Source organism: Drosophila takahashii, chromosome 2L (assembly GCF_030179915.1).
Source record: "Drosophila takahashii strain IR98-3 E-12201 chromosome 2L, DtakHiC1v2, whole genome shotgun sequence".
NCBI classification, from domain to species: Eukaryota; Metazoa; Arthropoda; class Insecta; order Diptera; family Drosophilidae; genus Drosophila; species Drosophila takahashii.
Window position 1 is genome coordinate 29,991,784 of NC_091678.1, and position 21,224 is coordinate 30,013,007.

The following is a 21,224-nucleotide window of genomic DNA, read 5'->3' on the forward strand; positions in this document are numbered from 1 at the left end:
TATACATAGTTGACATAAATGAATGACGTAAAATTTTTGGGTCTACTTTTTACACTCATCCCTGTTTACGCTGGCCCGGCGTGGCTTTAATTATTATCTAATTATTATTTTATCACAGCAGCCAAAGGCCATCCAAGAAGGATAAACATAGCTTAAATCCAGAATCTACAATCCGGTTTCCGTTCAGTGGTCACACACAGCGTTTGTTAACACTGGTCGAAGGTCATTGTAAAATTAATCATACTCCTCATGTTGCTAGAACTCGCGGGTCAAATCGGGTTGAGTTTACTTGGCAATCATAGGCATCCATTAACAAGCCATTAACAGATATCCGGAAAAAATGCGCGTGAGCCGCGTGTCAAAGAGCGCTCACCATCAAATCGAAGGCCTCTGATGAACAGATATCTGTATTTCCAATTTGCCTTACTTACCGCCGCCTGCACACAAAAAAAAACTTGGTAAAATCAACTTTAATAATTGTCAAACAGGCCCCAACCAGCAAAATTGTCAATTCTACTAAGTAAATAGTCATTTCACAACAACAAAATTCACACAATTAGCGAAGGCACAAACCCAAAGCAAAAACAAAATACATTAACTATTTTAATAGTTACGTAACTATCTTTGTTGGTCAATTTTACCAAGCACATTTTTTTGTGTGTGGGCTTTAAACGGTTCTGCAATAAACAGCAATGCCCTATCGTATGAAACAAAATTATGACGTTATTCTAATATGACATTTTTTGTTTTGGACGCCTTTTTGTTACGTTGAATAGGGGAGAATGGGGCAATTTCGTCAGCATTTTTTCAAAGCTTTTTTTTGTCCATTTTGAGACAAGTTATCATATTTCTATTTTCATTGTTGAATGCGGTTAGCACCAAGCTTTAAAAGCTTTTTAATTATCTTGGTAATTTATAAAAAATTAAAAAGTAAAACCAATATACTGGGGCAATCTCGCCACATAGGGGGGTAAAATCGCCACAACTTGGGCAATTTCGTCACCTGAAAAATGTAGGGAACTTTACGCCTATAAGTATGCTACACTAATCAAGCGTACCATTTTTGTTGACGTCCTATATTTGTTGCTGCTGCTGGTAGTCTGTTCGTTAGCCAGCTCGTCAAATAAATAAATATGTATTTAAAATAGGTGCGAATTTACCCTTAGCATAGGGTGGCGAAATTTCCCCACACAGTACTTTTTTAGAAATAATTATTTTTCTTCCGAAATTAGGCGCGAAGTTAAAAATCACTGACGCAGAAATGCACATTATAGCATTGTGTATTATTTAAAAAAACTGTATCTTATCCCTTTTCAGTTGTAGCATCCGACTCACATTTCCCCTAAATTCAAATAAATGTCCCATTTTGTATGGGTTTACAGGGGTTTTTACCAACGACCGTAAATAATCATTATTTGAGATTTTTATTTTAAAAGGCCTACTAAGGTTTTTACAAGTTTTAAATTTAACTGGTTTTTATGCACTTTATAGACATGAACAAATAACAGTTAATTCGCTTTCCAGATTTCTTGAAATGCATATACTTTGTGGACAAGAGTAAAAAGAACGTTATTTTTGACGTTTAAAACAAAATTTCACAGTAATCTTTTTAAAATAAAAATCTCAAATAATGATTATTTACGGTCCGTGGTTTTCACAGACGCTTTAGAATAAAAGCATTGCTCATAGTTTACAACAATCGTGGTACACATCGAAAAGGCATAATCAATTGTCCAACGATTAGCTTTTGTGAATGTTAAAAATAATTATGTTAATAAGTATCGATATTTAAACCAACGATACATGCCTTAAGCAATTAATCATTTATTAAAAAAATGTTGAAATATATATATACATATTTATATTTGAATAATTCACTAGCTTACAAAATGGTTTTTTGAAAATACATCAAAAAGGATGATGGTAGTTCCAGGTAGAGTTTGACCCCTATATCACAAAAAATAAATCAACATTTTTTTAAAGAAATTTTTGTTGGTATGTCAGTATTTCCGAATTTAAAAATTTCTTCTATATTTCGATAGGTGGCTAATGAGCAGCAGAGTCGGAAACGCTTCCTTTCCTATATTTAAGTAAAGCTTTCTTGATTTAAGAAAACATTTTCTTGGGTTAAGTAATATTTCCTTGACTTTAGAAATAAGTTTCTTGTATTCAAAAAAAAAAAAAAGAGAGAGGTGCCCCGACTATCAGTTACTCAGATTAAGGGAGTGCGAGGGAGATAAAAATATAAAACTTGGATCGCGCATAACTTTTTAACGAATAGTCCCATTCTAGTCTTCTATAATTCGATAGGTGTTGATAAACACAATAAAACTGCACTTTTACTTTTTTAAAATCTAAAAAGGCGTGGGCGCCAGATACCTTTAAAAAAAGGGGAGTGGCGCACGGCTGAAACAAACTTGCGCTGCGTAGGAAGCCAAAGAATATGTGTGGGTAATCCCAACTTTCTAGCTTTTGTAGTTTCCAAGATCTCAGGGTTCATACGGACGGACAGACAGACGAACAGACAGACGGACATGGCTAGATCGACACGACTAGTGACCCTGATCAAGAATATATATACTATATAGGGCCGGAAATGCTTCCTTCTAGCTGCTACATACTTTTTCAGAAATACAATACACACTTTAACTTTACGAGTAACGGGTATATTTAACTAAAATATCGATTTTCTTAAATTTGGGATTAAAGAAAATATTTGAGAAAATAACCCAAAAATAAAAGGAAAACAAGAAAGGAAGCTAACTTCGAGAAAGAACGAAGGGCATGCTATTTTTCGGTTGTTCCCGGGAGTAGAGCATTAGGAATAAAACGGTCAACAATTATTTGCATGCTTTGCTTTTGGATAAAACAATAGAAGGCAGCCTTAAGCCAGATTTAAGCTGTGACACTCGTGTACCATTTTTTACCAAAAAAGTTTTTAGACACTTTTTTTAAAATTGCATAAAAAATTAATAACAGGCTTAAATATATTTTGTAAAATGCTTAAAACATGGGAAATTAAATGCTTAACAAATATTAAACATATCAGACTATTTTGACAGTCAGAAAAAAAGTTATACATTTTGTGTAAGTTGGGACACTTTAAGCGTGTAAGTTGAGACACCCGTTTTCAAAAAGGCCTCAGCCCGACAGAGGGAAATGTGATCGTTCAAAGAGCCTTTTGGATTTAACTGCTATTTGGTCTAAGTTAATTAAAAATGGACGGGAAACGAAAACGAACTAAATTGATTAAATTAACATAAATAAATAGTTTCTAAAATTTTGAAGTACATTTAGTGTGAGTTTTATTGACTTTTAAAATGCCCATAGGCGTGCACCTTTTAATAAAGTCAATTTTCTTGTCCTGTGTTATTTATACACAAGTACAACATATTTGTATACACTGGCTGGGGTGTTGTAAGCCTAGAAAACTATTTTATATGAATATTGTTGTTGGAACTTCAAGCAATTGCAATGCAATTGAATAACCCTAACTAAGCCTTAGTGTTGATGTCAATCGCTGATCGGCGTTTCGTTGTAATTGTTTTTATTCTCAGCTGCTCTATTCCACATATGTACATACGAACATGTATTTACATTTTATTTTCTAAATGTTACGTTTTGGGTCTTGAGTTGATTATTGAAAACATTTAATTTATGTGTTTTATGTTCTGAGTTACCGTTACTGTACTCCCGAACCCTACAGAAAGCAGATCACAATCCCTATAGAATTTCTAGAAATAAATACACATGCAAGTAAGTTTTTATTATGTGTTGGGACAATACCATTTTACTGTCCTGTATTGCTTTTGTTTGTTGGTTTTTTTTTTAACAAAGTCGGATGGCGAAGAGTTTTAATCAGCTCTCAGAAAATTGTTAAATTCTACATATCAAACTAGAAGAATACAGAATGAAAGCTAGCTTTGGCCAGACGAACTTTATATATCCTTGCAGATTATTCCTATTAAATTAAAAATGTTGTATTTATAATAATGAAATGTCCGGCTATAATGAAACAAAATTAAGCATCTGTTTTTATACCCTTGCAGAGGGTATTATGATTTCAGTCAGAAGTTTGCAACGCAGTGAAGGAGACGTTTCCGACCCTATAAAGTATATATATTCTTGATCAGCATCACAAGACGAGTCGATCTAGCCATGTCCGTCTGTCCGTCCGTCTGTCCGTCTGTCTGTTTCTACGCAAACTAGTCTCTCAGTTTTAAGGCTATCGGCTTGAAACTTTCCCAAAAGTCTTCTTTCTATTGCTGGTAGTATATAAGTCGGAACCAACCGGATCGGACAGCTATATCTTATAGCTCCCATAGGAAGGAAACGTTAAAAAAATTCTAGCTTCGGTGTTTTTATACCCTTGCAGAGGGTATTATGATTTCAGTCAGAAGTTTGCAACGCAGTGAAGGAGACGTTTCCGACCCCATAAAGTATATATATTCTTGATCAGCATCACAAGACGAGTCGATCTAGCCATGTCCGTCTGTCCGTCTGACCGTCTGTCCGTCTGTCCGTCCGTCTGTCTGTTTCTACGCAAACTAGTCTCTCAGTTTTTGAGCTATCGGGATGAAACTTTCCCAAAAGTCTTCTTTCTATTGCAGGTAGTATATATGTCGGAGCCGACCGGATCGGACAACTATATCTTATAGCTCCCATAGGAACAATCGGAAAAAAAAAACTTTAAAAAATTCTAGCTTCGGTATTTTTTGAAATATTAATTTCTACTTTTGGGGATGTTATTTTTTAAATATATCTGAATTTCGAATTAATTATTTAAAAAATCGGACTACTATATCATATAGCTGCCATAGGAACGATCGGAAAATTAATGGAAAAATAATAGGAAATAAATTCTAGCTTCTTTGGATTTTATTGTATTATCTTCTACTCTAGGATATGACTCTTTTTAAATGTTTCCGAATTTCAATTTTAATTTAATCAAAATCGGACGACTATATCATATAGCTGCCATAGGAACGATCGGAAAATTAATGGAAAAGTAATAGGAAATAAATTCTATCTTCTTTGGATTTTATTGTATTATCTTCTACTCTAGGATATGACTCTTTTTAAATATTTTCGAATTTCAATTTTAATTTGATCAAAATCGGACGACTATATCATCATATAGCTGCCATAGGAACGATCGGAAAATTAATGAGAAATATTAGAAAATTGAACATTTTTGCGATTTGTTAATTAATAGGAATGATCTGCAAGGGTATATAAGCTTCGGCTGGCCGAAGCTAGCTTCCCTTCTTGTTTGAAATAAAACCTTCTACTCTTGGAAATATTATTTTTTTTAAATATTTCCGAATTTCAAAAAAAATATTTAAAACATCGGACGACTATATCATAAAAAAATTAATGGGAAAGTAATAAGAAATAAATTTTAGCTTTTTTGGTTTTTATTGTATTCTCTTCTACTTTAGGACATGACTCTTTTTAAATATTTCCGAATATCAATTTTAATTTTATCAAAATCGGACTACTATATCATATAGCTGCCATAGGAACGATCGGAAAATTAATGGAAAAGTAATAGGAAATAAATTCTAGCTTCTTTGGTTTTTATTGTATTATCTTCTACTCTAGGATATGACTCTTTTTAAATGTTTCCGAATTTCTATTTTAATTTGATCAAAATCGGACGACTATATCATATAGCTGCCATAGGAACGATCGGAAAATTAACGAGAAATATTAGAAAATTGAACATTTTTGCGATTTGTTAATTAATAGGAATGATCTGCAAGGGTATATAAGCTTCGGCTGGCCGAAGCTAGCTTCCTTTCTTGTTTGTATTACCTTCTACTCTTTGGAATATGATTTATTAAATTCTTCGAATTTAGAATGGAAAAGATCGGGAAATTAATGGAAAATGAATAAAAACTAAATTATCGGTTCGTTTATTATTATTATATTGTCTTCTATAAAGATCGTAAGGTAATGTCAAAATAATACGAAAAACTACTTACCGCCGCCTGGGCTTTAAACGGTTCTGCGATAAACAGCAATGCCCTATCGTATGAAACAAAATTATGACGTTATTCTAATATGAAATTTTTTGTTATGGACGCCTTTTTGTTACGTTGAATACCAGCCCTTAGCTTGAAAATAACAACACAAGCAACTATTTTTTCAAGTGTCAAACAAGTTTGGGAAAAAGTCTAAAAGTTGACACATTTTGACAAATCAATAAAGCTTTTCCCAATAGAACACCTAAACACCTTTTTAAAGTACGACTCACATTTCCCCTAAATTCAAATAAATGTCCCATTTTTTATGGGTTTACAGAGGGTTTTTACCAACGACCGTAAATAATCATTATTTGAGATTTTTATTTTAAAAGGCCTACTGAGGCTTTTACAAGTTTAACAACAATTTAACTGGTTTTCATGCACTTTATAGACATGAACAAATAACAGTTAATTTGCTTTCCAGATTTCTTGAAATGCATATACTTTGTGGACAAGAGTAAAAATAACGTTATTTTTGACGTTTAAAACAAAATTTCACAGTAATCTTTTTAAAATAAAAATCTCAAATAATGATTATTTACGGTCCGTGGTTTTCACAGACGCTTTAGAATAAAAGCATTGCTCATAGTTCACAACAATCGTGGTACACATCGAAAAGGCATAATCAATTGTCCAACGATTAGCTTTTGTGAATGTTAAAAATAATTATGTTAATAAGTATCGATATTTAAACCAACGATACATGCCTTAAGCAATTAATCATTTATTAAAAAAATGTTGAAATATATATATATATATTTATATTTGAATAATTCACTAGCTTACAAAATGGTTTTTTGAAAATACATCAAAAAGGATGATGGTAGTTCCAGGTAGAGTTTGACCCCTATATCACAAAAAATAAAACATTTTTTTATGGATACACTTTTTTAAAGAAATTTTTGTTGGTATGTCAGTATCACTATGGACGTTAGTCCATGTAGTGACGAACCGCACCAGGAGAGTGTGCGAAGGCGACTACTATTATACAGCCGCAAAATTGAAAATCTGCTGTGATAGTCCGATCGTAATGAGTAATACACCAATCGAAAGGTATTGCAAAAAAAAGAGAGGTGCCCCGACTATCAGTTACTCAGATTAAGGGAGTGCGAGGGAGATAAAAATATAAAACTTGGATCGCGCATAACTTTTTAACGAATAGTCCCATTCTAGTCTTCTATAATTCGATAGGTGTTGATAAACACAATAAAACTGCACTTTTACTTTTTTAAAATCTAAAAAGGCGTGGGCGCCAGATACCTTTAAAAAAAGGGGCGTGGCGCACGGCTGAAACAAACTTGCGCTGCGTAGGAAGCCAAAGAATATGTGTGGGTAATCCCAACTTTCTAGCTTTTGTAGTTTCCAAGATCTCAGGGTTCATACGGACGGACAGACAGACGAACAGACAGACGGACATGGCTAGATCGACACGACTAGTGACCCTGATCAAGAATATATATACTATATAGGGCCGGAAATGCTTCCTTCTAGCTGCTACATACTTTTTCAGGAATACAATATACACGTTAACTTTACGAGTAACGGGTATATTTAACTAAAATATCGATTTTCTTAAATTTGGGATTAAAGAAAATATTTGAGAAAATAACCCAAAAATAAAAGGAAAACAAGAAAGGAAGCTAACTTCGAGAAAGAACGAAGGGCATGCTATTTTTCGGTTGTTCCCGGGAGTAGAGCATTAGGAATAAAACGGTCAACAATTATTTGCATGCTTTGCTTTTGGATAAAACAATAGAAGGCAGGCTTGGCTTAAGCCAGATTTAAGCTGTGACACTCGTGTACCATTTTTTACCAAAAAAGTTTTTAGCCACTTTTTTTAAAATTGCATAAAAAATTAATAACAGGCTTAAAAATATTTAGTAAAATGCTTAAAACATGGGAAATTAAATGCTTAACAAATATTAAACATATCAGACTATTTTGACAGTCAGAAAAAAAGTTATACATTTTGTGTAAGTTGAGCGTGTAAGTTGAGACACCCGTTTTCAAAAAGGCCTCAGCCCGACAGAGGGAAATGTGATCGTTCAAAGAGCCTTTTGGTTTTAATTTCTATTTGGTCTAAGTTAATTAAAAATGGACGGGAAACGAAAACGAACTAAATTGATTAAATTAACATAAATAAATAGTTTCTAAAATTTTGAAGTACATTTAGTGTGAGTTTTATTGACTTTTAAAATGCCCATAGGCGTGCACCTTTTAATAAAGTCAATTTTCTTGTCCACACTGGCTGGGGTGTTGTAAGCCTAGAAAACTATTTTATATGAATATTGTTGTTGGAACTTCAAGCAATTGCAATGCAATTGAATACCCTAACTAAGCCTTAGTGTTGATGTCAACAGCTGATCGGCGTTTCGTTGTAATTGTTTTTATTCTCAGCTGCTCTATTCCACTTATGTACATACGAACATGTATTTACATTTTATTTTCTAAATGTTACGTTTTGGGTCTTGAGTTGATTATTGAAAACATTTAATTTATGTGTTTTATGTTCTGAGTTACCGTTACTGTACTTCCGAACCCTACAGAAAGCAGATCACAATCCCTATAGAATTTCTAGAAATAAATACATATGCAAGTAAGTTTTTATTATGTGTTGGGACAATACCATTTTACTGTCCTGTATTGCTTTTGTTTGTTGGTTTTTTTTTAACAAAGTCGGATGGCGAAGAGTTTTAATCAGCTCTCAGAAAATTGTTAAATTCTACATATCAAACTAGAAGAATACAGAATGAAAGCTAGCTTTGGCCAGACGAACTTTATATATCCTTGCAGATTATTCCTATTAAATTAAAAATGTTGTATTTATAATAATGAAATGTTCGGCTATAATGAAATTAAAAATTGATATCAGAAGTTTAACGAAATGTTAAATTGAGATATTTTTTCCACTTAGTTTCTCATTTTTTTACGGTTTTTCCTCATAAAAAAATACTTTCATGTAAATTTTGTTTGTCTAATTTTTCTCTTAATTTTCCGATCGTTTGGGTGACAGTTGTATTATAAAGTCGTCAGATTTTTTTCAAAATTAAATTTAAAAATATTTAAAAAATAATATCCCTAAAAGTAAAAGATAATATGTCAGAAACAACGAAGCAATAATTTTGTTATAATATATTTTCATTATTTTTCCAAACATTTTGATCCGGCTGGTTTAATAATTTTATTAATATTTATTTTCATTATTTTTCGATTACCTGCAATATAAAGTAGGCTTTTGGATATGAACGATCGGAGAGTTTAAATTCTTTAATACTTCTGAATTTCGAAATTAATTTAAGAAAAATCAGGCAATATTATTTAATAGCTGCGATAGGAACGATCGAAAAATGAGGGGAACAAAATTAAGCATCTGTTTTTATACCCTTGCAGAGGGTATTATGATTTCAGTCAGAAGTTTGCAACGCAGTGAAGGAGACGTTTCCGACCCTATAAAGTATATATATTCTTGATCAGCATCACAAGACGAGTCGATCTAGCCATGTCCGTCTGTCCGTCTGTCCGTCTGTCCGTCCGTCTGTCCGTCTGTCTGTTTCTACGCAAACTAGTCTCTCAGTTTTAAGGCTATCGGCTTGAAACTTTCCCAAAAGTCTTCTTTCTATTGCTGGTAGTATATAAGTCGGAACCAACCGGATCGGACAGCTATATCTTATAGCTCCCATAGGAAGGAAACGTTAAAAAAATTCTAGCTTCGGTGTTTTTTGAAATAAAACCTTCTACTCTTGGAAATATTATTTTTTTTAAATATTTCCGAATTTCAAAAAAAATATTTAAAACATCGGACGACTATATCATAAAAAAATTAATGGGAAAGTAATAAGAAATAAATTTTAGCTTTTTTGGTTTTTATTGTATTCTCTTCTACTTTAGGACATGACTCTTTTTAAATATTTCCGAATATCAATTTAAATTTTATCAAAATCGGACTACTATATCATATAGCTGCCATAGGAACGATCGGAAAATTAATGGAAAAGTAATAGGAAATAAATTCTAGCTTCTTTGGTTTTTATTGTATTATCTTCTACTCTAGGATATGACTCTTTTTAAATGTTTCCGAATTTCTATTTTAATTTGATCAAAATCGGACGACTATATCATATAGCTGCCATAGGAACGATCGGAAAATTAATGAGAAATATAAGAAAATTGAACATTTTTGCGATTTGTTAATTAATAGGAATGATCTGCAAGGGTATATAAGCTTCGGCTGGCCGAAGCTAGCTTCCTTTCTTGTTTGTATTACCTTCTACTCTTTGGAATATGATTTATTAAATTCTTTGAATTTAGAATGGAAAAGATCGGGAAATTAATGGAAAATGAATAAAAACTAAATTATCGGTTCGTTTATCTTTATTATATTGTCTTCTATAAAGATCGTAAGGTAATGTCAAAATAATACGAAAAACTACTTACTGCCGCCTGGGCTTTAAACGGTTCTGCGATAAACAGCAATGCCCTATCGTATGAAACAAAATTATGACGTTATTCTAATATGAAATTTTTTGTTATGGACGCCTTTTTGTTACGTTGAATACCAGCCCTTAGCTTGAAAATAACAACACAAGCAACTATTTTTTCAAGTGTCAAACAAGTTTGGGAAAAAGTCTAAAAGTTGACACATTTTGACAAATCAATAAAGCTTTTCCCAATAGAACACCTAAACACCTTTTTAAAGTACGACTCACATTTCCCCTAAATTCAAATAAATGTCCCATTTTTTATGGGTTTACAGAGGGTTTTTACCAACGACCGTAAATAATCATTATTTGAGATTTACAACAATTTAACTGGTTTTCATGCACTTTATAGACATGACCAAATAACAGTTAATTTGCTTTCCAGATTTCTTGAAATGCATATACTTTGTGGACAAGAGTAAAAAGAACGTTATTTTTGACGTTTAAAACAAAATTTCACAGTAATCTTTTTAAAATAAAAATCTCAAATAATGATTATTTACGGTCCGTGGTTTTCACAGACGCTTTAGAATAAAAGCATTGCTCATAGTTCACAACAATCGTGGTACACATCGAAAAGGCATAATCAATTGTCCAACGATTAGCTTTTGTGAATGTTAAAAATAATTATGTTAATAAGTATCGATATTTAAACCAACGATACATGCCTTAAGCAATTAATCATTTATTAAAAAAATGTTGAAATATATATATACATATTTATATTTGAATAATTCACTAGCTTACAAAATGGTTTTTTGAAAATACATCAAAAAGGATGATGGTAGTTCCAGGTAGAGTTTGACCCCTATATCACAAAAAATAAATCAACATTTTTTTAAAGAAATTTTTGTTGGTATGTCAGTATTTCCGAATTTAAAAATTTCTTCTATATTTCGATAGGTGGCTAATGAGCAGCAGAGTCGGAAACGCTTCCTTTCCTATATTTAAGTAAAGCTTTCTTGATTTAAGAAAACATTTTCTTGGGTTAAGTAATATTTCCTTGACTTTAGAAATAAGTTTCTTGTATTCAAAAAAAAAAAAAAGAGAGAGGTGCCCCGACTATCAGTTACTCAGATTAAGGGAGTGCGAGGGAGATAAAAATATAAAACTTGGATCGCGCATAACTTTTTAACGAATAGTCCCATTCTAGTCTTCTATAATTTGATAGGTGTTGATAAACACAATAAAACTGCACTTTTACTTTTTTAAAATCTAAAAAGGCGTGGGCGCCAGATACCTTTAAAAAAAGGGGAGTGGCGCACGGCTGAAACAAACTTGCGCTGCGTAGGAAGCCAAAGAATATGTGTGGGTAATCCCAACTTTCTAGCTTTTGTAGTTTCCAAGATCTCAGGGTTCATACGGACGGACAGACAGACGAACAGACAGACGGACATGGCTAGATCGACACGACTAGTGACCCTGATCAAGAATATATATACTATATAGGGCCGGAAATGCTTCCTTCTAGCTGCTACATACTTTTTCAGAAATACAATACACACTTTAACTTTACGAGTAACGGGTATATTTAACTAAAATATCGATTTTCTTAAATTTGGGATTAAAGAAAATATTTGAGAAAATAACCCAAAAATAAAAGGAAAACAAGAAAGGAAGCTAACTTCGAGAAAGAACGAAGGGCATGTTTTTTTTCGGTTGTTCTTGGGAGTAGAGCATTAGGAAAAAGCATGCTTTGCTTTTGGGTAAAACAATAGAAGCCGGGCTTAAGCCAGATTTAAGCTGTGACACTCGTGTACCATTTCACAGTGCAACATGAAAAATGTAACCGCAATTCTGATTTCATGGGCGGAAAGAACTCATCGAAATAAGCTAAAACCCATTCGGGTTTCTCTGGCTTAGCTCGCGTTTACCTTTTATAGCGAGTTAAAGTTTTACATACAAAATTTATTTGTAACGGCCATATCTTGTGAACCGATTAAAATTTCACTATCAAGTCTTCAGAGACTATGTAGCTATGAACCCAAGGAACTAAATTGACAAATGACTCTTGCGCACTTAGCACCTTGTGCTTGTGTACGTCTTCGCAAGAGTCATTTGTCCATTTAGTTCCTTGGGTTCATAGCTACATAATCACTGAAGACTTGATAGTGAAATTTTAATCGGTTCACAAGATATGGCCGTTACAAATAAATTTTGTATGTAAAACTTTAACTCGCTATAATAGGTAAACGCGAGCTAAGCCAGAGAAACCCAAATGGGTTTTAGCTTATTTCGATGAGTTCTTTCCGCCCATGAAATCAGAATTGCAGTTACATTTTATAACCCTAAAAATGTTGCACAGTGTTTTTACCAAAAAAGTTTTTAGCCACTTTTTTTAAAATTGCATAAAAAATAAATAACAGGCTTAAATATATTTGGTAAAATGCTTAAAACATGGGAAATTAAATGCTTAACAAATATTAAACATATCAGACTATTTTGACAGTCAGAAATAAAGTTATACATTTTGTGTAAGTTGGGACTCTTTGAGCGTGTAAGTTGAGACACCCGTTTTCAAAAAGGCCTCAGCCCGACAGAGGGAAATGTGATCGTTCAAAGAGCCTTTTGATTTTAATTGCTATTTAATCTAAGTTAATTAAAAATGGACGGGAAACGATAACCAACTAAATTGATTAAATTAACATAAATAAATAGTTTCTAAAATTTTGAAGTACATTTAGTGTGAGTTTTATTGACTTTTAAAATGCCCATGGGCGTGCACCTTTTAATAAAGTCAATTTTCTTGAGCTGTGTTATTTATACACAAGTACAACATATTTGTATACACTGGCTGGGGTGTTGTAAGCCTAGAAAACTATTTTATATGAATATTGTTGTTGGAACTTCAAGCAATTGCAATGCAATTGAATACCCTAACTAAGCCTTAGTGTTGATGTCAACAGCTGATCGGCGTTTCGTTGTAATTGTTTTTATTATCAGCTGCTCTATTCCACATATGTACATACGAACATGTATTTACATTTTATTTTCTAAGTGTTACGTTTTGGGTCTTGAGTTGATTATTGAAAACATTTAATTTATGTGTTTTATGTTCTGAGTTACCGTTACTGTACTCCCGAACTCTACAGAAAGCAGATCACAATCCCTATAGAATTTCTAGAAATAAATACACATGCAAGTAAGTTTTTATTATGTGTTGGGACAATACCATTTTACTGTCCTGTATTGCTTTTGTTTGTTGGTTTTTTTTTTAACAAAGTCGGATGGCGAAGAGTTTTAATCAGCTCTCAGAAAATTGTTAAATTCTACATATCAAACTAGAAGAATACAGAATGAAAGCTAGCTTTGGCCAGACGAACTTTATATATCCTTGCAGATTATTCCTATTAAATTAAAAATGTTGTATTTATAATAATGAAATGTCCGGCTATAATGAAATTCAAAATTGATATCAGAAGTTTAACGAAATGTTAAATTGAGATTTCTTTTCCACTTAGTTTCTCATTTGTTCATTTGTTCCTCTTAATTTTCCGATCGTTTGGGTGACAGTTGTATTATAAAGTCGTCAGATTTTTTTCAAAATTAAATTTAAAAATATTTTAAAAATAATATCCCAGAAAGTAAAAGATAACACAGGTCAACAAAATTGACTTTATTAAAAGGTGCAGGCCTATGGGCATTAAAATATGTTAATATAGACGTATATAAGCATATCTGCATACTTCGTTTTCGCGTTTAACGGGGTTCGGGAAAAGTCGCCTCTAGATGCCTGTCAAATATTTTACGGCACATATTTTTCCTTGTATTTTTTTAAGACTGTTCACCGCATCAAGTTGGTTGTGAATAGAGGTGAACAAATTGCTTCAATGGCTCATAGGCTTTGACTGATTCAAATTATGATGGAACCTTAAATGCAATTATGTAGAAGGGCATCTAAGCAATTTTTTGGCATAGGTTTTATTACAACTAAGCACAGACCCTCGAGGATATCTTAAATCCAAACAATTAATGTTGCTATTTTTTTCAAACCGCGATTGCACAAATACCACCCGTTAAACGCGAGAACTAAGTATGCAGATATGCTTAAATCCGTCTATATTAACACAATTTAATGCTCATAGGTCTGCACCAAAAACACTGTCGGCCTGTGTAATATGTCAGAAACAACGAAGCAATAATTTTATTATAATATATTTTCATTATTTTTCCAAACATTTTGATCCGGCTGGTTTAATAATTTTATTAATATTTATTTTCATTATTTTTCGATTACCTGCAATATAAAGTAAGCTTTTGGATATGAACGATCGGAGAGTTTAATTTCTTTAATACTTCTGAATTTCGAAATTAATTTAAGAAAAATCAGGCAATATTATTTAATAGTTGCGATAGGAACGATCGAAAAATGAGGGGAACAAAATTATGCATCTGTTTTTTGTATTACCTTCTACTCTTTGGAATATGATTTATTAAATTCTCTGAATTTAGAATAGGAAAGATCGGGAAATTAATGGAAAATGAATAAAAACTAAATTATTGGTTCCTTTATTTTTAATTTATTGTCTTCTACAAAGATCGTAAAGTAATGTCAAAATAATACGAAAACAGCAATAATTTTTTCGCTGTTACAAAACGAAAGTTTTATTGGTTACCACATTTCGCACTTTACTGTCAGTGCGAAAGTTATTTAGTTGGCAAACTGTAAGATAAGACGAGTTAGTCCCCATAGTCCTACATTTTATGAAATGTCAGTATTCAATATTGTGGCTGCAGCTTTCATTTTAGCACTTCCATATTCGAGCAAAGTACGATTGCTGTGGTGTGATATTGGAAATGAGCTCGGCCTACTACTGCAATAAAAATTAAAATTTTAAAGTCTCTCCGCCAGCTGTTATTTGCCTAAAACCTTTTGCAGTGTAACTTCAGATTTTCCGAGTCATTATCCCGCAATTTTGTTGTAAGTTCTTAAAGGGACCTACCTGGTTTTCTTTTCACAGGTCCCCTGGATATGTTAATTACTGAAAGGTTCGCAAAAACAATTTAACAACGGTTAAAATAAGGGAAAACCATAAAATTGACAGCTGTGTCCGCTAAGCCTACCTGATTGGTGTTAGGTGGATTAGGAAAAATATAAGCCTGTCATAAAAATTTGCTCATGGTCTATATTTTACCTGATCCTGCTATATAAACCATCACCAGTGCGCCTCAAAGCCACAGTTACAAACTGAAACGTATAACGTCAACAACCAGCCAAAGAGGTATTATAAAATGGTTCTGAGCAATTCTACGCCAAACAACGTGTCCAAGCACAACGAGATGGTAGTAAACACCGCAGCCATGAAAAGTGAGGATCTCAGCGAGCTCCTGCAGCTAAACGCGGAGATTGACGAGCGACGTCGCTGCAGCAGGATCGGAGATGCCAGAAATGCCTGCGGATTGCTCCGAGCTACAATGACCCGAGAGGAGCTGTTTGAGATTTCCTCGCTAGATGACGATCGCTTTCTCACTGCCCTGGAGCACCAAAATTCGTACTCCACACCGCGTCGAGTTCAGGTTACTGATCTGGACTTGTCCAGTATCGAGAATCTGATGAAGTACTTCGACGAAGATGTACCTGTGACGCCCACCAAAATACTGGGGGCCGCTAAGGCGGCCGCCCCCAAAGGCAAGGTGGCCAGCGTCATTGCTAAGTTGGCCCTCCAGCCGGACACGGTCACCCCGCCTAAACCAAACGTGAGTAGTGGGCACCTGAAAATCAGTGAACTCAAGCAGAAGTACGAACAGTCGGAGATTGATACCCCACAGTTTGGGCACCATAAACAAAGAAAGTCGGCGGCTTCGCTGCCTATGAAAGTGAAGGAAATGGCCCAACTGTTCAACTCAAAAATTAGCCAGGTAATGCGAGGCGTGGAGCCGCATTACGTTCAGCTGCAAAATGAGCTCTCGCCAGAGGCCAAGCCGCAGCACCACTTAGTGTCGGACTCCCAAGTCCAAGGCCCTTGCTTGGTGGCCGAGGAAGTATTCCGCGAACTGAGCGTCAAGGACAAAGCACTTTTGTTTAACAAGTTTATTGGAGACATGGCAACCAAGCATCCCAAGTTCACTGCACACGCTGCGGAAATCAAGGCACAAGTAAATAAGCAGGTGGCCCGCGGCGAGGTGGTGGCGGAGCAACAAGCCAGCGTCAAGTATTTGGCTCAGGAGTTGGAAGCAAAGTGTATCCTGCTGCCGGGATCACCACCTCGACCAGGTGGTGCTTCTCCTTCTAAGACAACTGAGAGAAAAATTGAGACATGTGGAACTCAGCTCCATGTGAGCACACTGACCGTGATTCTGAAGCCTGGACCCAGTACGGAGCGCAGGGATTCGCAGACATTGACCCGTAGTTGCCTTGACCGCCAGATCGGGGACAACAGCCGCGAGCGATCCCAAAAACGAAACCTTTCCGCGATACGCAGAGTCCTGCCAACTGAGGCATATGCGCCGCCCAAGAAGATTCGTCGCACTCAACAGGAGCGCAACGGATACGACAACCAAATGTTTTTTCAAAACGAACCGCTTGAAACCCTGTTCTACAGCTGGCTAAGCACAGAAAATGGCGTGCAGTTCGACATAACTAGTGTATCTAACGGCCAGCAGACCATCGAGATAGCCAGCGAGGAGGAGCAGCCGATTCTAGAGCCGAGTACCGTCACGTTGAAAGATGTAAGCCAAAAGTCCGCTGTCGAGCGCCTCTTGGAGGAGGCTATAGCCAAACTAGAGCTGGAGAATGAGGCAAAGGAGGCAGCTTACATCGAGCAAGACGAGGTGAACATGGTTCAGGATCAGGTCATCCCAGTCACTCCGAGGCGCATCAAGCGCCAGGCTCCTCCAGTGCCTGCTCCCCGTCTGAGTCTGAGTCAGACTCCTTCCAGTGCCTCTAGCTGCAAGCAATCCGAAGGTGAAGAAAGCGAATCCGGGTTGTCTACTCTGCCCAAGGTAAGTGCTGTCTCTAATAGGCGGATGAAAGAATACATTGTCATTATACCTAATTTTCTTTCACAGATTACCAGCGACGAATCTCAGCCCGAGACGCCCAAGGAAGAAGTGCAATCAGGTGGTTTTGATTTTGCAAAGCCTCAGCGCCCACCGCGTAAAAAGAAGATGCGCCGAACTCTGACGTGGAAGAAAGAAAATTCCATAGTCGAGGCCACCGCAATCACCTCAACGGACTCCGATTCGGATTATAAGCCGCCGATTTCAGCACCAGCCAAGAAAAAAACGGGAGCGATTTGTGGCTTCCCACTGCCCGAGCAAAGTTTTATTGAATTGGACAAGTCCTTAATGCGACACGTAAACTCGCCGCGAAAAATCAATGCAGCGTACACTCTGACCGTTATGTCTTCTCCCTCTCCAAATGCAGACAGCGATCAGTCACCTTCTCAGACACCAAGGCAGTCCCTCGGCCAAACAATGCGGGACAGTTTCGTAGATCAAGGCTTTGAGACGTGCTCTAATGATCCCATGGATAGTAGTCCCCTGCGCCGATCATCGGAAGGTACCGCAGAGTCGAAGCCCTCCGGGTTTTCTACACCCGTAAAAATTCGTCACCCTTGCAGCCCTGCGCAACAGCAACTGTTTAGCCCCATACTCGCCCAGGAGCGGCCTCGACGCAGTTCTCTGGCCATGCAGGTGATTCGGGAAGACCACCCTCTCGACCTTGATGCCACATGCACCTCGCCTTCCACAGCTGGCAGTGAGCGTGAGTTCTTTGCCAACGCCCCGACGGTTGAGATTGACAACTCCCAGGATGAGATTCCAGCCAGCAACCCACAGTCAATGTTTTGGGTCACATCAGGGGACTTTACTGTCTCTTTGGAAATCTTCAGGAACAGCCCAGAGCGCCTTCGTCTGCTGTACGAGATATTCACTCAGAAAAGTTGGGAGACTCGTGATCTGGCCTTCGGAATCGACGGTCACAAGTTCACTCGCGGAGGTGCAAGCTCGGAATCCAGTCGACAGTCGCTACCAGAGCGACCGCCTAGTGTTAAGGGCTGCTCCCACTATTGGTTCGCCAGCGGAGACCTTGCTGTGCCCTTCAGCGGCAAGCATATTTCCGGCGAGAAGATTGAGCGGCTATTTGATTTTCTTAACGGGGAGCAGTCGGAGTTACGTTTTGGCGTGGACCACATCGAATTTAGTAGCGGTCCCGAGTTCTGGCCCACAACCCAGAAGTATTCGATCGAGAGCAGCTACAGCATGCTGGTGGGTCTGCAGACGGGCGCCAGCAATGGCTTAGAGGGGCGCAGCAAGTACTCCTGGCCCAACAATAGCAACATAGCCAACCAGGCGATCAAGACTAGTGACTTGGATCAGACGGAGTTTGAAACCGACAGTTTCGGCAACAATAGCGGAAGGCTGTCCTTTTCACCCGACATGTTCTCCCTGGACTACGAACCAGTTCCCTTGGACGAACTCTTCGCGAAGACTCCTTCATGTGCCGCAGCTCCCGTCATGTCTATGCCGCAGATGATGCAGACGTTAAAGGAACAGCAAAACAAACTTCGCAGCGTGGAACAGCGCATCCGATGCTACTCTAAGCCGTCAAATCTGGCGGACGCCTCATTGGAGCACTGCCGCAATACACCACAGTATATCCACAAGCTGCGATCCGTTATCCGGGTAATAGATAACATTGGACGAGATGATGGCTTCCGCGGCTGCTCGATGGAGCAACTCGAGAGTTTCATGTATTTTCTCAGTGAGTATGCGGATGTGTGCCTGGCCAATTGCAGCGAGCACATGGACAAGATACTGGACACACTGTTGGACCGTAGGGCCGTGGAGGTCTGAGCGATGCTGCTTTTATATAAAAATTTGACTCTATTGTAAGCTTTCATTACCAATTAGTTTCTAGACATTAACATATAATGTTAAAAATATTTTGAAGAATACATTCTTAAAAGAAAAGTGTACGATTTTTTAATTCCCTCTTTAAAGTGAGTTGGTAGATACATTGAAGACTCACAATTGACACCCAATTGACGGATGGAGCCATCGCTGTAATCCTCACACTGAAAAAGACCGTGCTTATCGATGTTGATTTCAGTATTTATACCCGTTACTCGTAGAGTAGCGTTTCCGACCCTATAAAGTATATATATTCTTGATCAGGATCACTAGCCGAGTCGATAAAGCCATGTCCGTCTGTCCGTTTGTCTGTCCGTATGAACGCTGAGATTTCGGAAACTACAAAAGCTAGAAGGTTGAGATTTTCCACTCATATTCTTGGGCTTCCTATGCAGTGCAAGTTGGCGCAAACACCTTTAAAGATTTCAGAGAAGTATAAATGCATTTTGGTTCTAATGTAAAAGACATTTTTCAAATCGGAACATTCATAAAAATGTATGCGCAATCAAGAAAATTTTATATATGGGCGGTTCTTTTACAAACCGAATACCTTTTATTGGGTCACATTTTTGATTTGCCTGAAACTTTTATTATACGTAATATCGAAAAAAAATTTTTTTTTAGTTAGAATTTTTTTAAGTTTTTAAAATCTGTATCTCCGGTCATATGAATCCGATTGACTTCATGTCTTTTGCATTAATTCCTCTAAAACCTCTTCTTTCAAAATAAAATTTCTAAAAAAAAGTTTTTAATTTCTTAAAAATAAAATCAAATTAAGATTTAACAAGAGAGAACGCTATAGTCGGGTTCGTGTCCCGACTATCTAATACCCGTCACTCAGCTAAAGGGAGTGGTAACGCTGTGTCGGGTTGGTGTCCCGACTAATAATCGTAACTCAGCTAAAGGGAGTGCGAGGGAGATAGATATATGTTGACAATTTATAAAGCGTATAACTTTTTAATGAATGGTCCGATTTGAAAAATGTCTTCTACATTTCGATAGGTATAAATATACACAACAAAATTGCATTTATACTTCTCGGAAATCTTTAAAGATGTGGGCGCAGGACCCATTTTAAAATCGTTAGTGGGCGATTGTGGGCGTTAGAGGGGGCGTGGCGCTCGGCTAAAATAAACTTGCGCTGCGTAGGAAGCCAAAGAATATGTGTGGGAAATCTCAACCTTCTAGCTTTTGTAGTTTCTGAGATCTCAGCGTTCATACAGACAGACAGACGGACAGACGGACAGACGGACAGACGGACAGACGGACATGGCTAGATCGACTCGGCTAGTGACCCTGATCAAGAATATATATACTTTATGGGGTCGGAAACGCTTCCTTCTAGCTGTTACATACTTTTGCACGAATCTAGTATACCCTTTTACTCTACGAGTAACGGGTATAAAAATAATGTTTAACCATTGCCCCCACAAAAAAAAATATTTTTTTTTATTTTAATACTTGCGCCATTTTGTTAGTTACAATCGGTTTTTGTAAAAAGTTGAAGCCACTTTTAGTTTTTAAATTATCGAATTTGTTTTAGCAAGGCCTCGACTTTTTCCTCATGGAATTCATGCTTTCTCATCGTTAATATTAATAAAAAGTCCTGTAATTTTTTCGTGAGGTTTTTTTTTTCTAAAAAGGTGGTGCGCAAATCAGCAAACCTATGAAGATGTGTTGAAAATAAAATCAAATAAAGATATACACGTATAAATGAGATCTTTATAAACAGTTTTTGGTACTTGGCGTTTTTTTATTTTGCGCCCTTTGAGGGTGACACCGTTTTTGCTCCAAGCGTACCTTGTAGGGTATTGTGACGAGCATTTTATATTGTATGGTGACAAATTTATTTTATTCAAGAATT

At 36.3% G+C, this 21,224-nt stretch overlaps 1 protein-coding gene across 2 annotated transcripts; it reads left to right on the forward strand.

The window, feature by feature from the left end:
* The first annotated feature begins 8,476 nt into the window (after positions 1–8,476).
* slam (slow as molasses) lies at positions 8,477–19,420 on the forward strand. 2 transcript variants are annotated; one of them, XM_070219382.1, is made up of 3 exons: positions 8,477–8,625; positions 15,469–17,449; positions 17,516–19,420. In XM_070219382.1, the coding sequence occupies exons 2-3, from the start codon at positions 15,740–15,742 to the stop codon at positions 19,301–19,303; spliced, it is 3,498 nt and encodes a 1,165-aa protein (XP_070075483.1). In that variant the 5' UTR covers positions 8,477–8,625; positions 15,469–15,739; the 3' UTR covers positions 19,304–19,420. The 2 variants fall into 2 exon arrangements, with proteins under 2 accessions (XP_070075483.1, XP_016993308.2); XM_017137819.3 differs by lacking the exon at positions 8,477–8,625 and adding an exon at positions 13,438–13,649.
* The last annotated feature ends 1,804 nt before the right edge of the window (positions 19,421–21,224 follow it).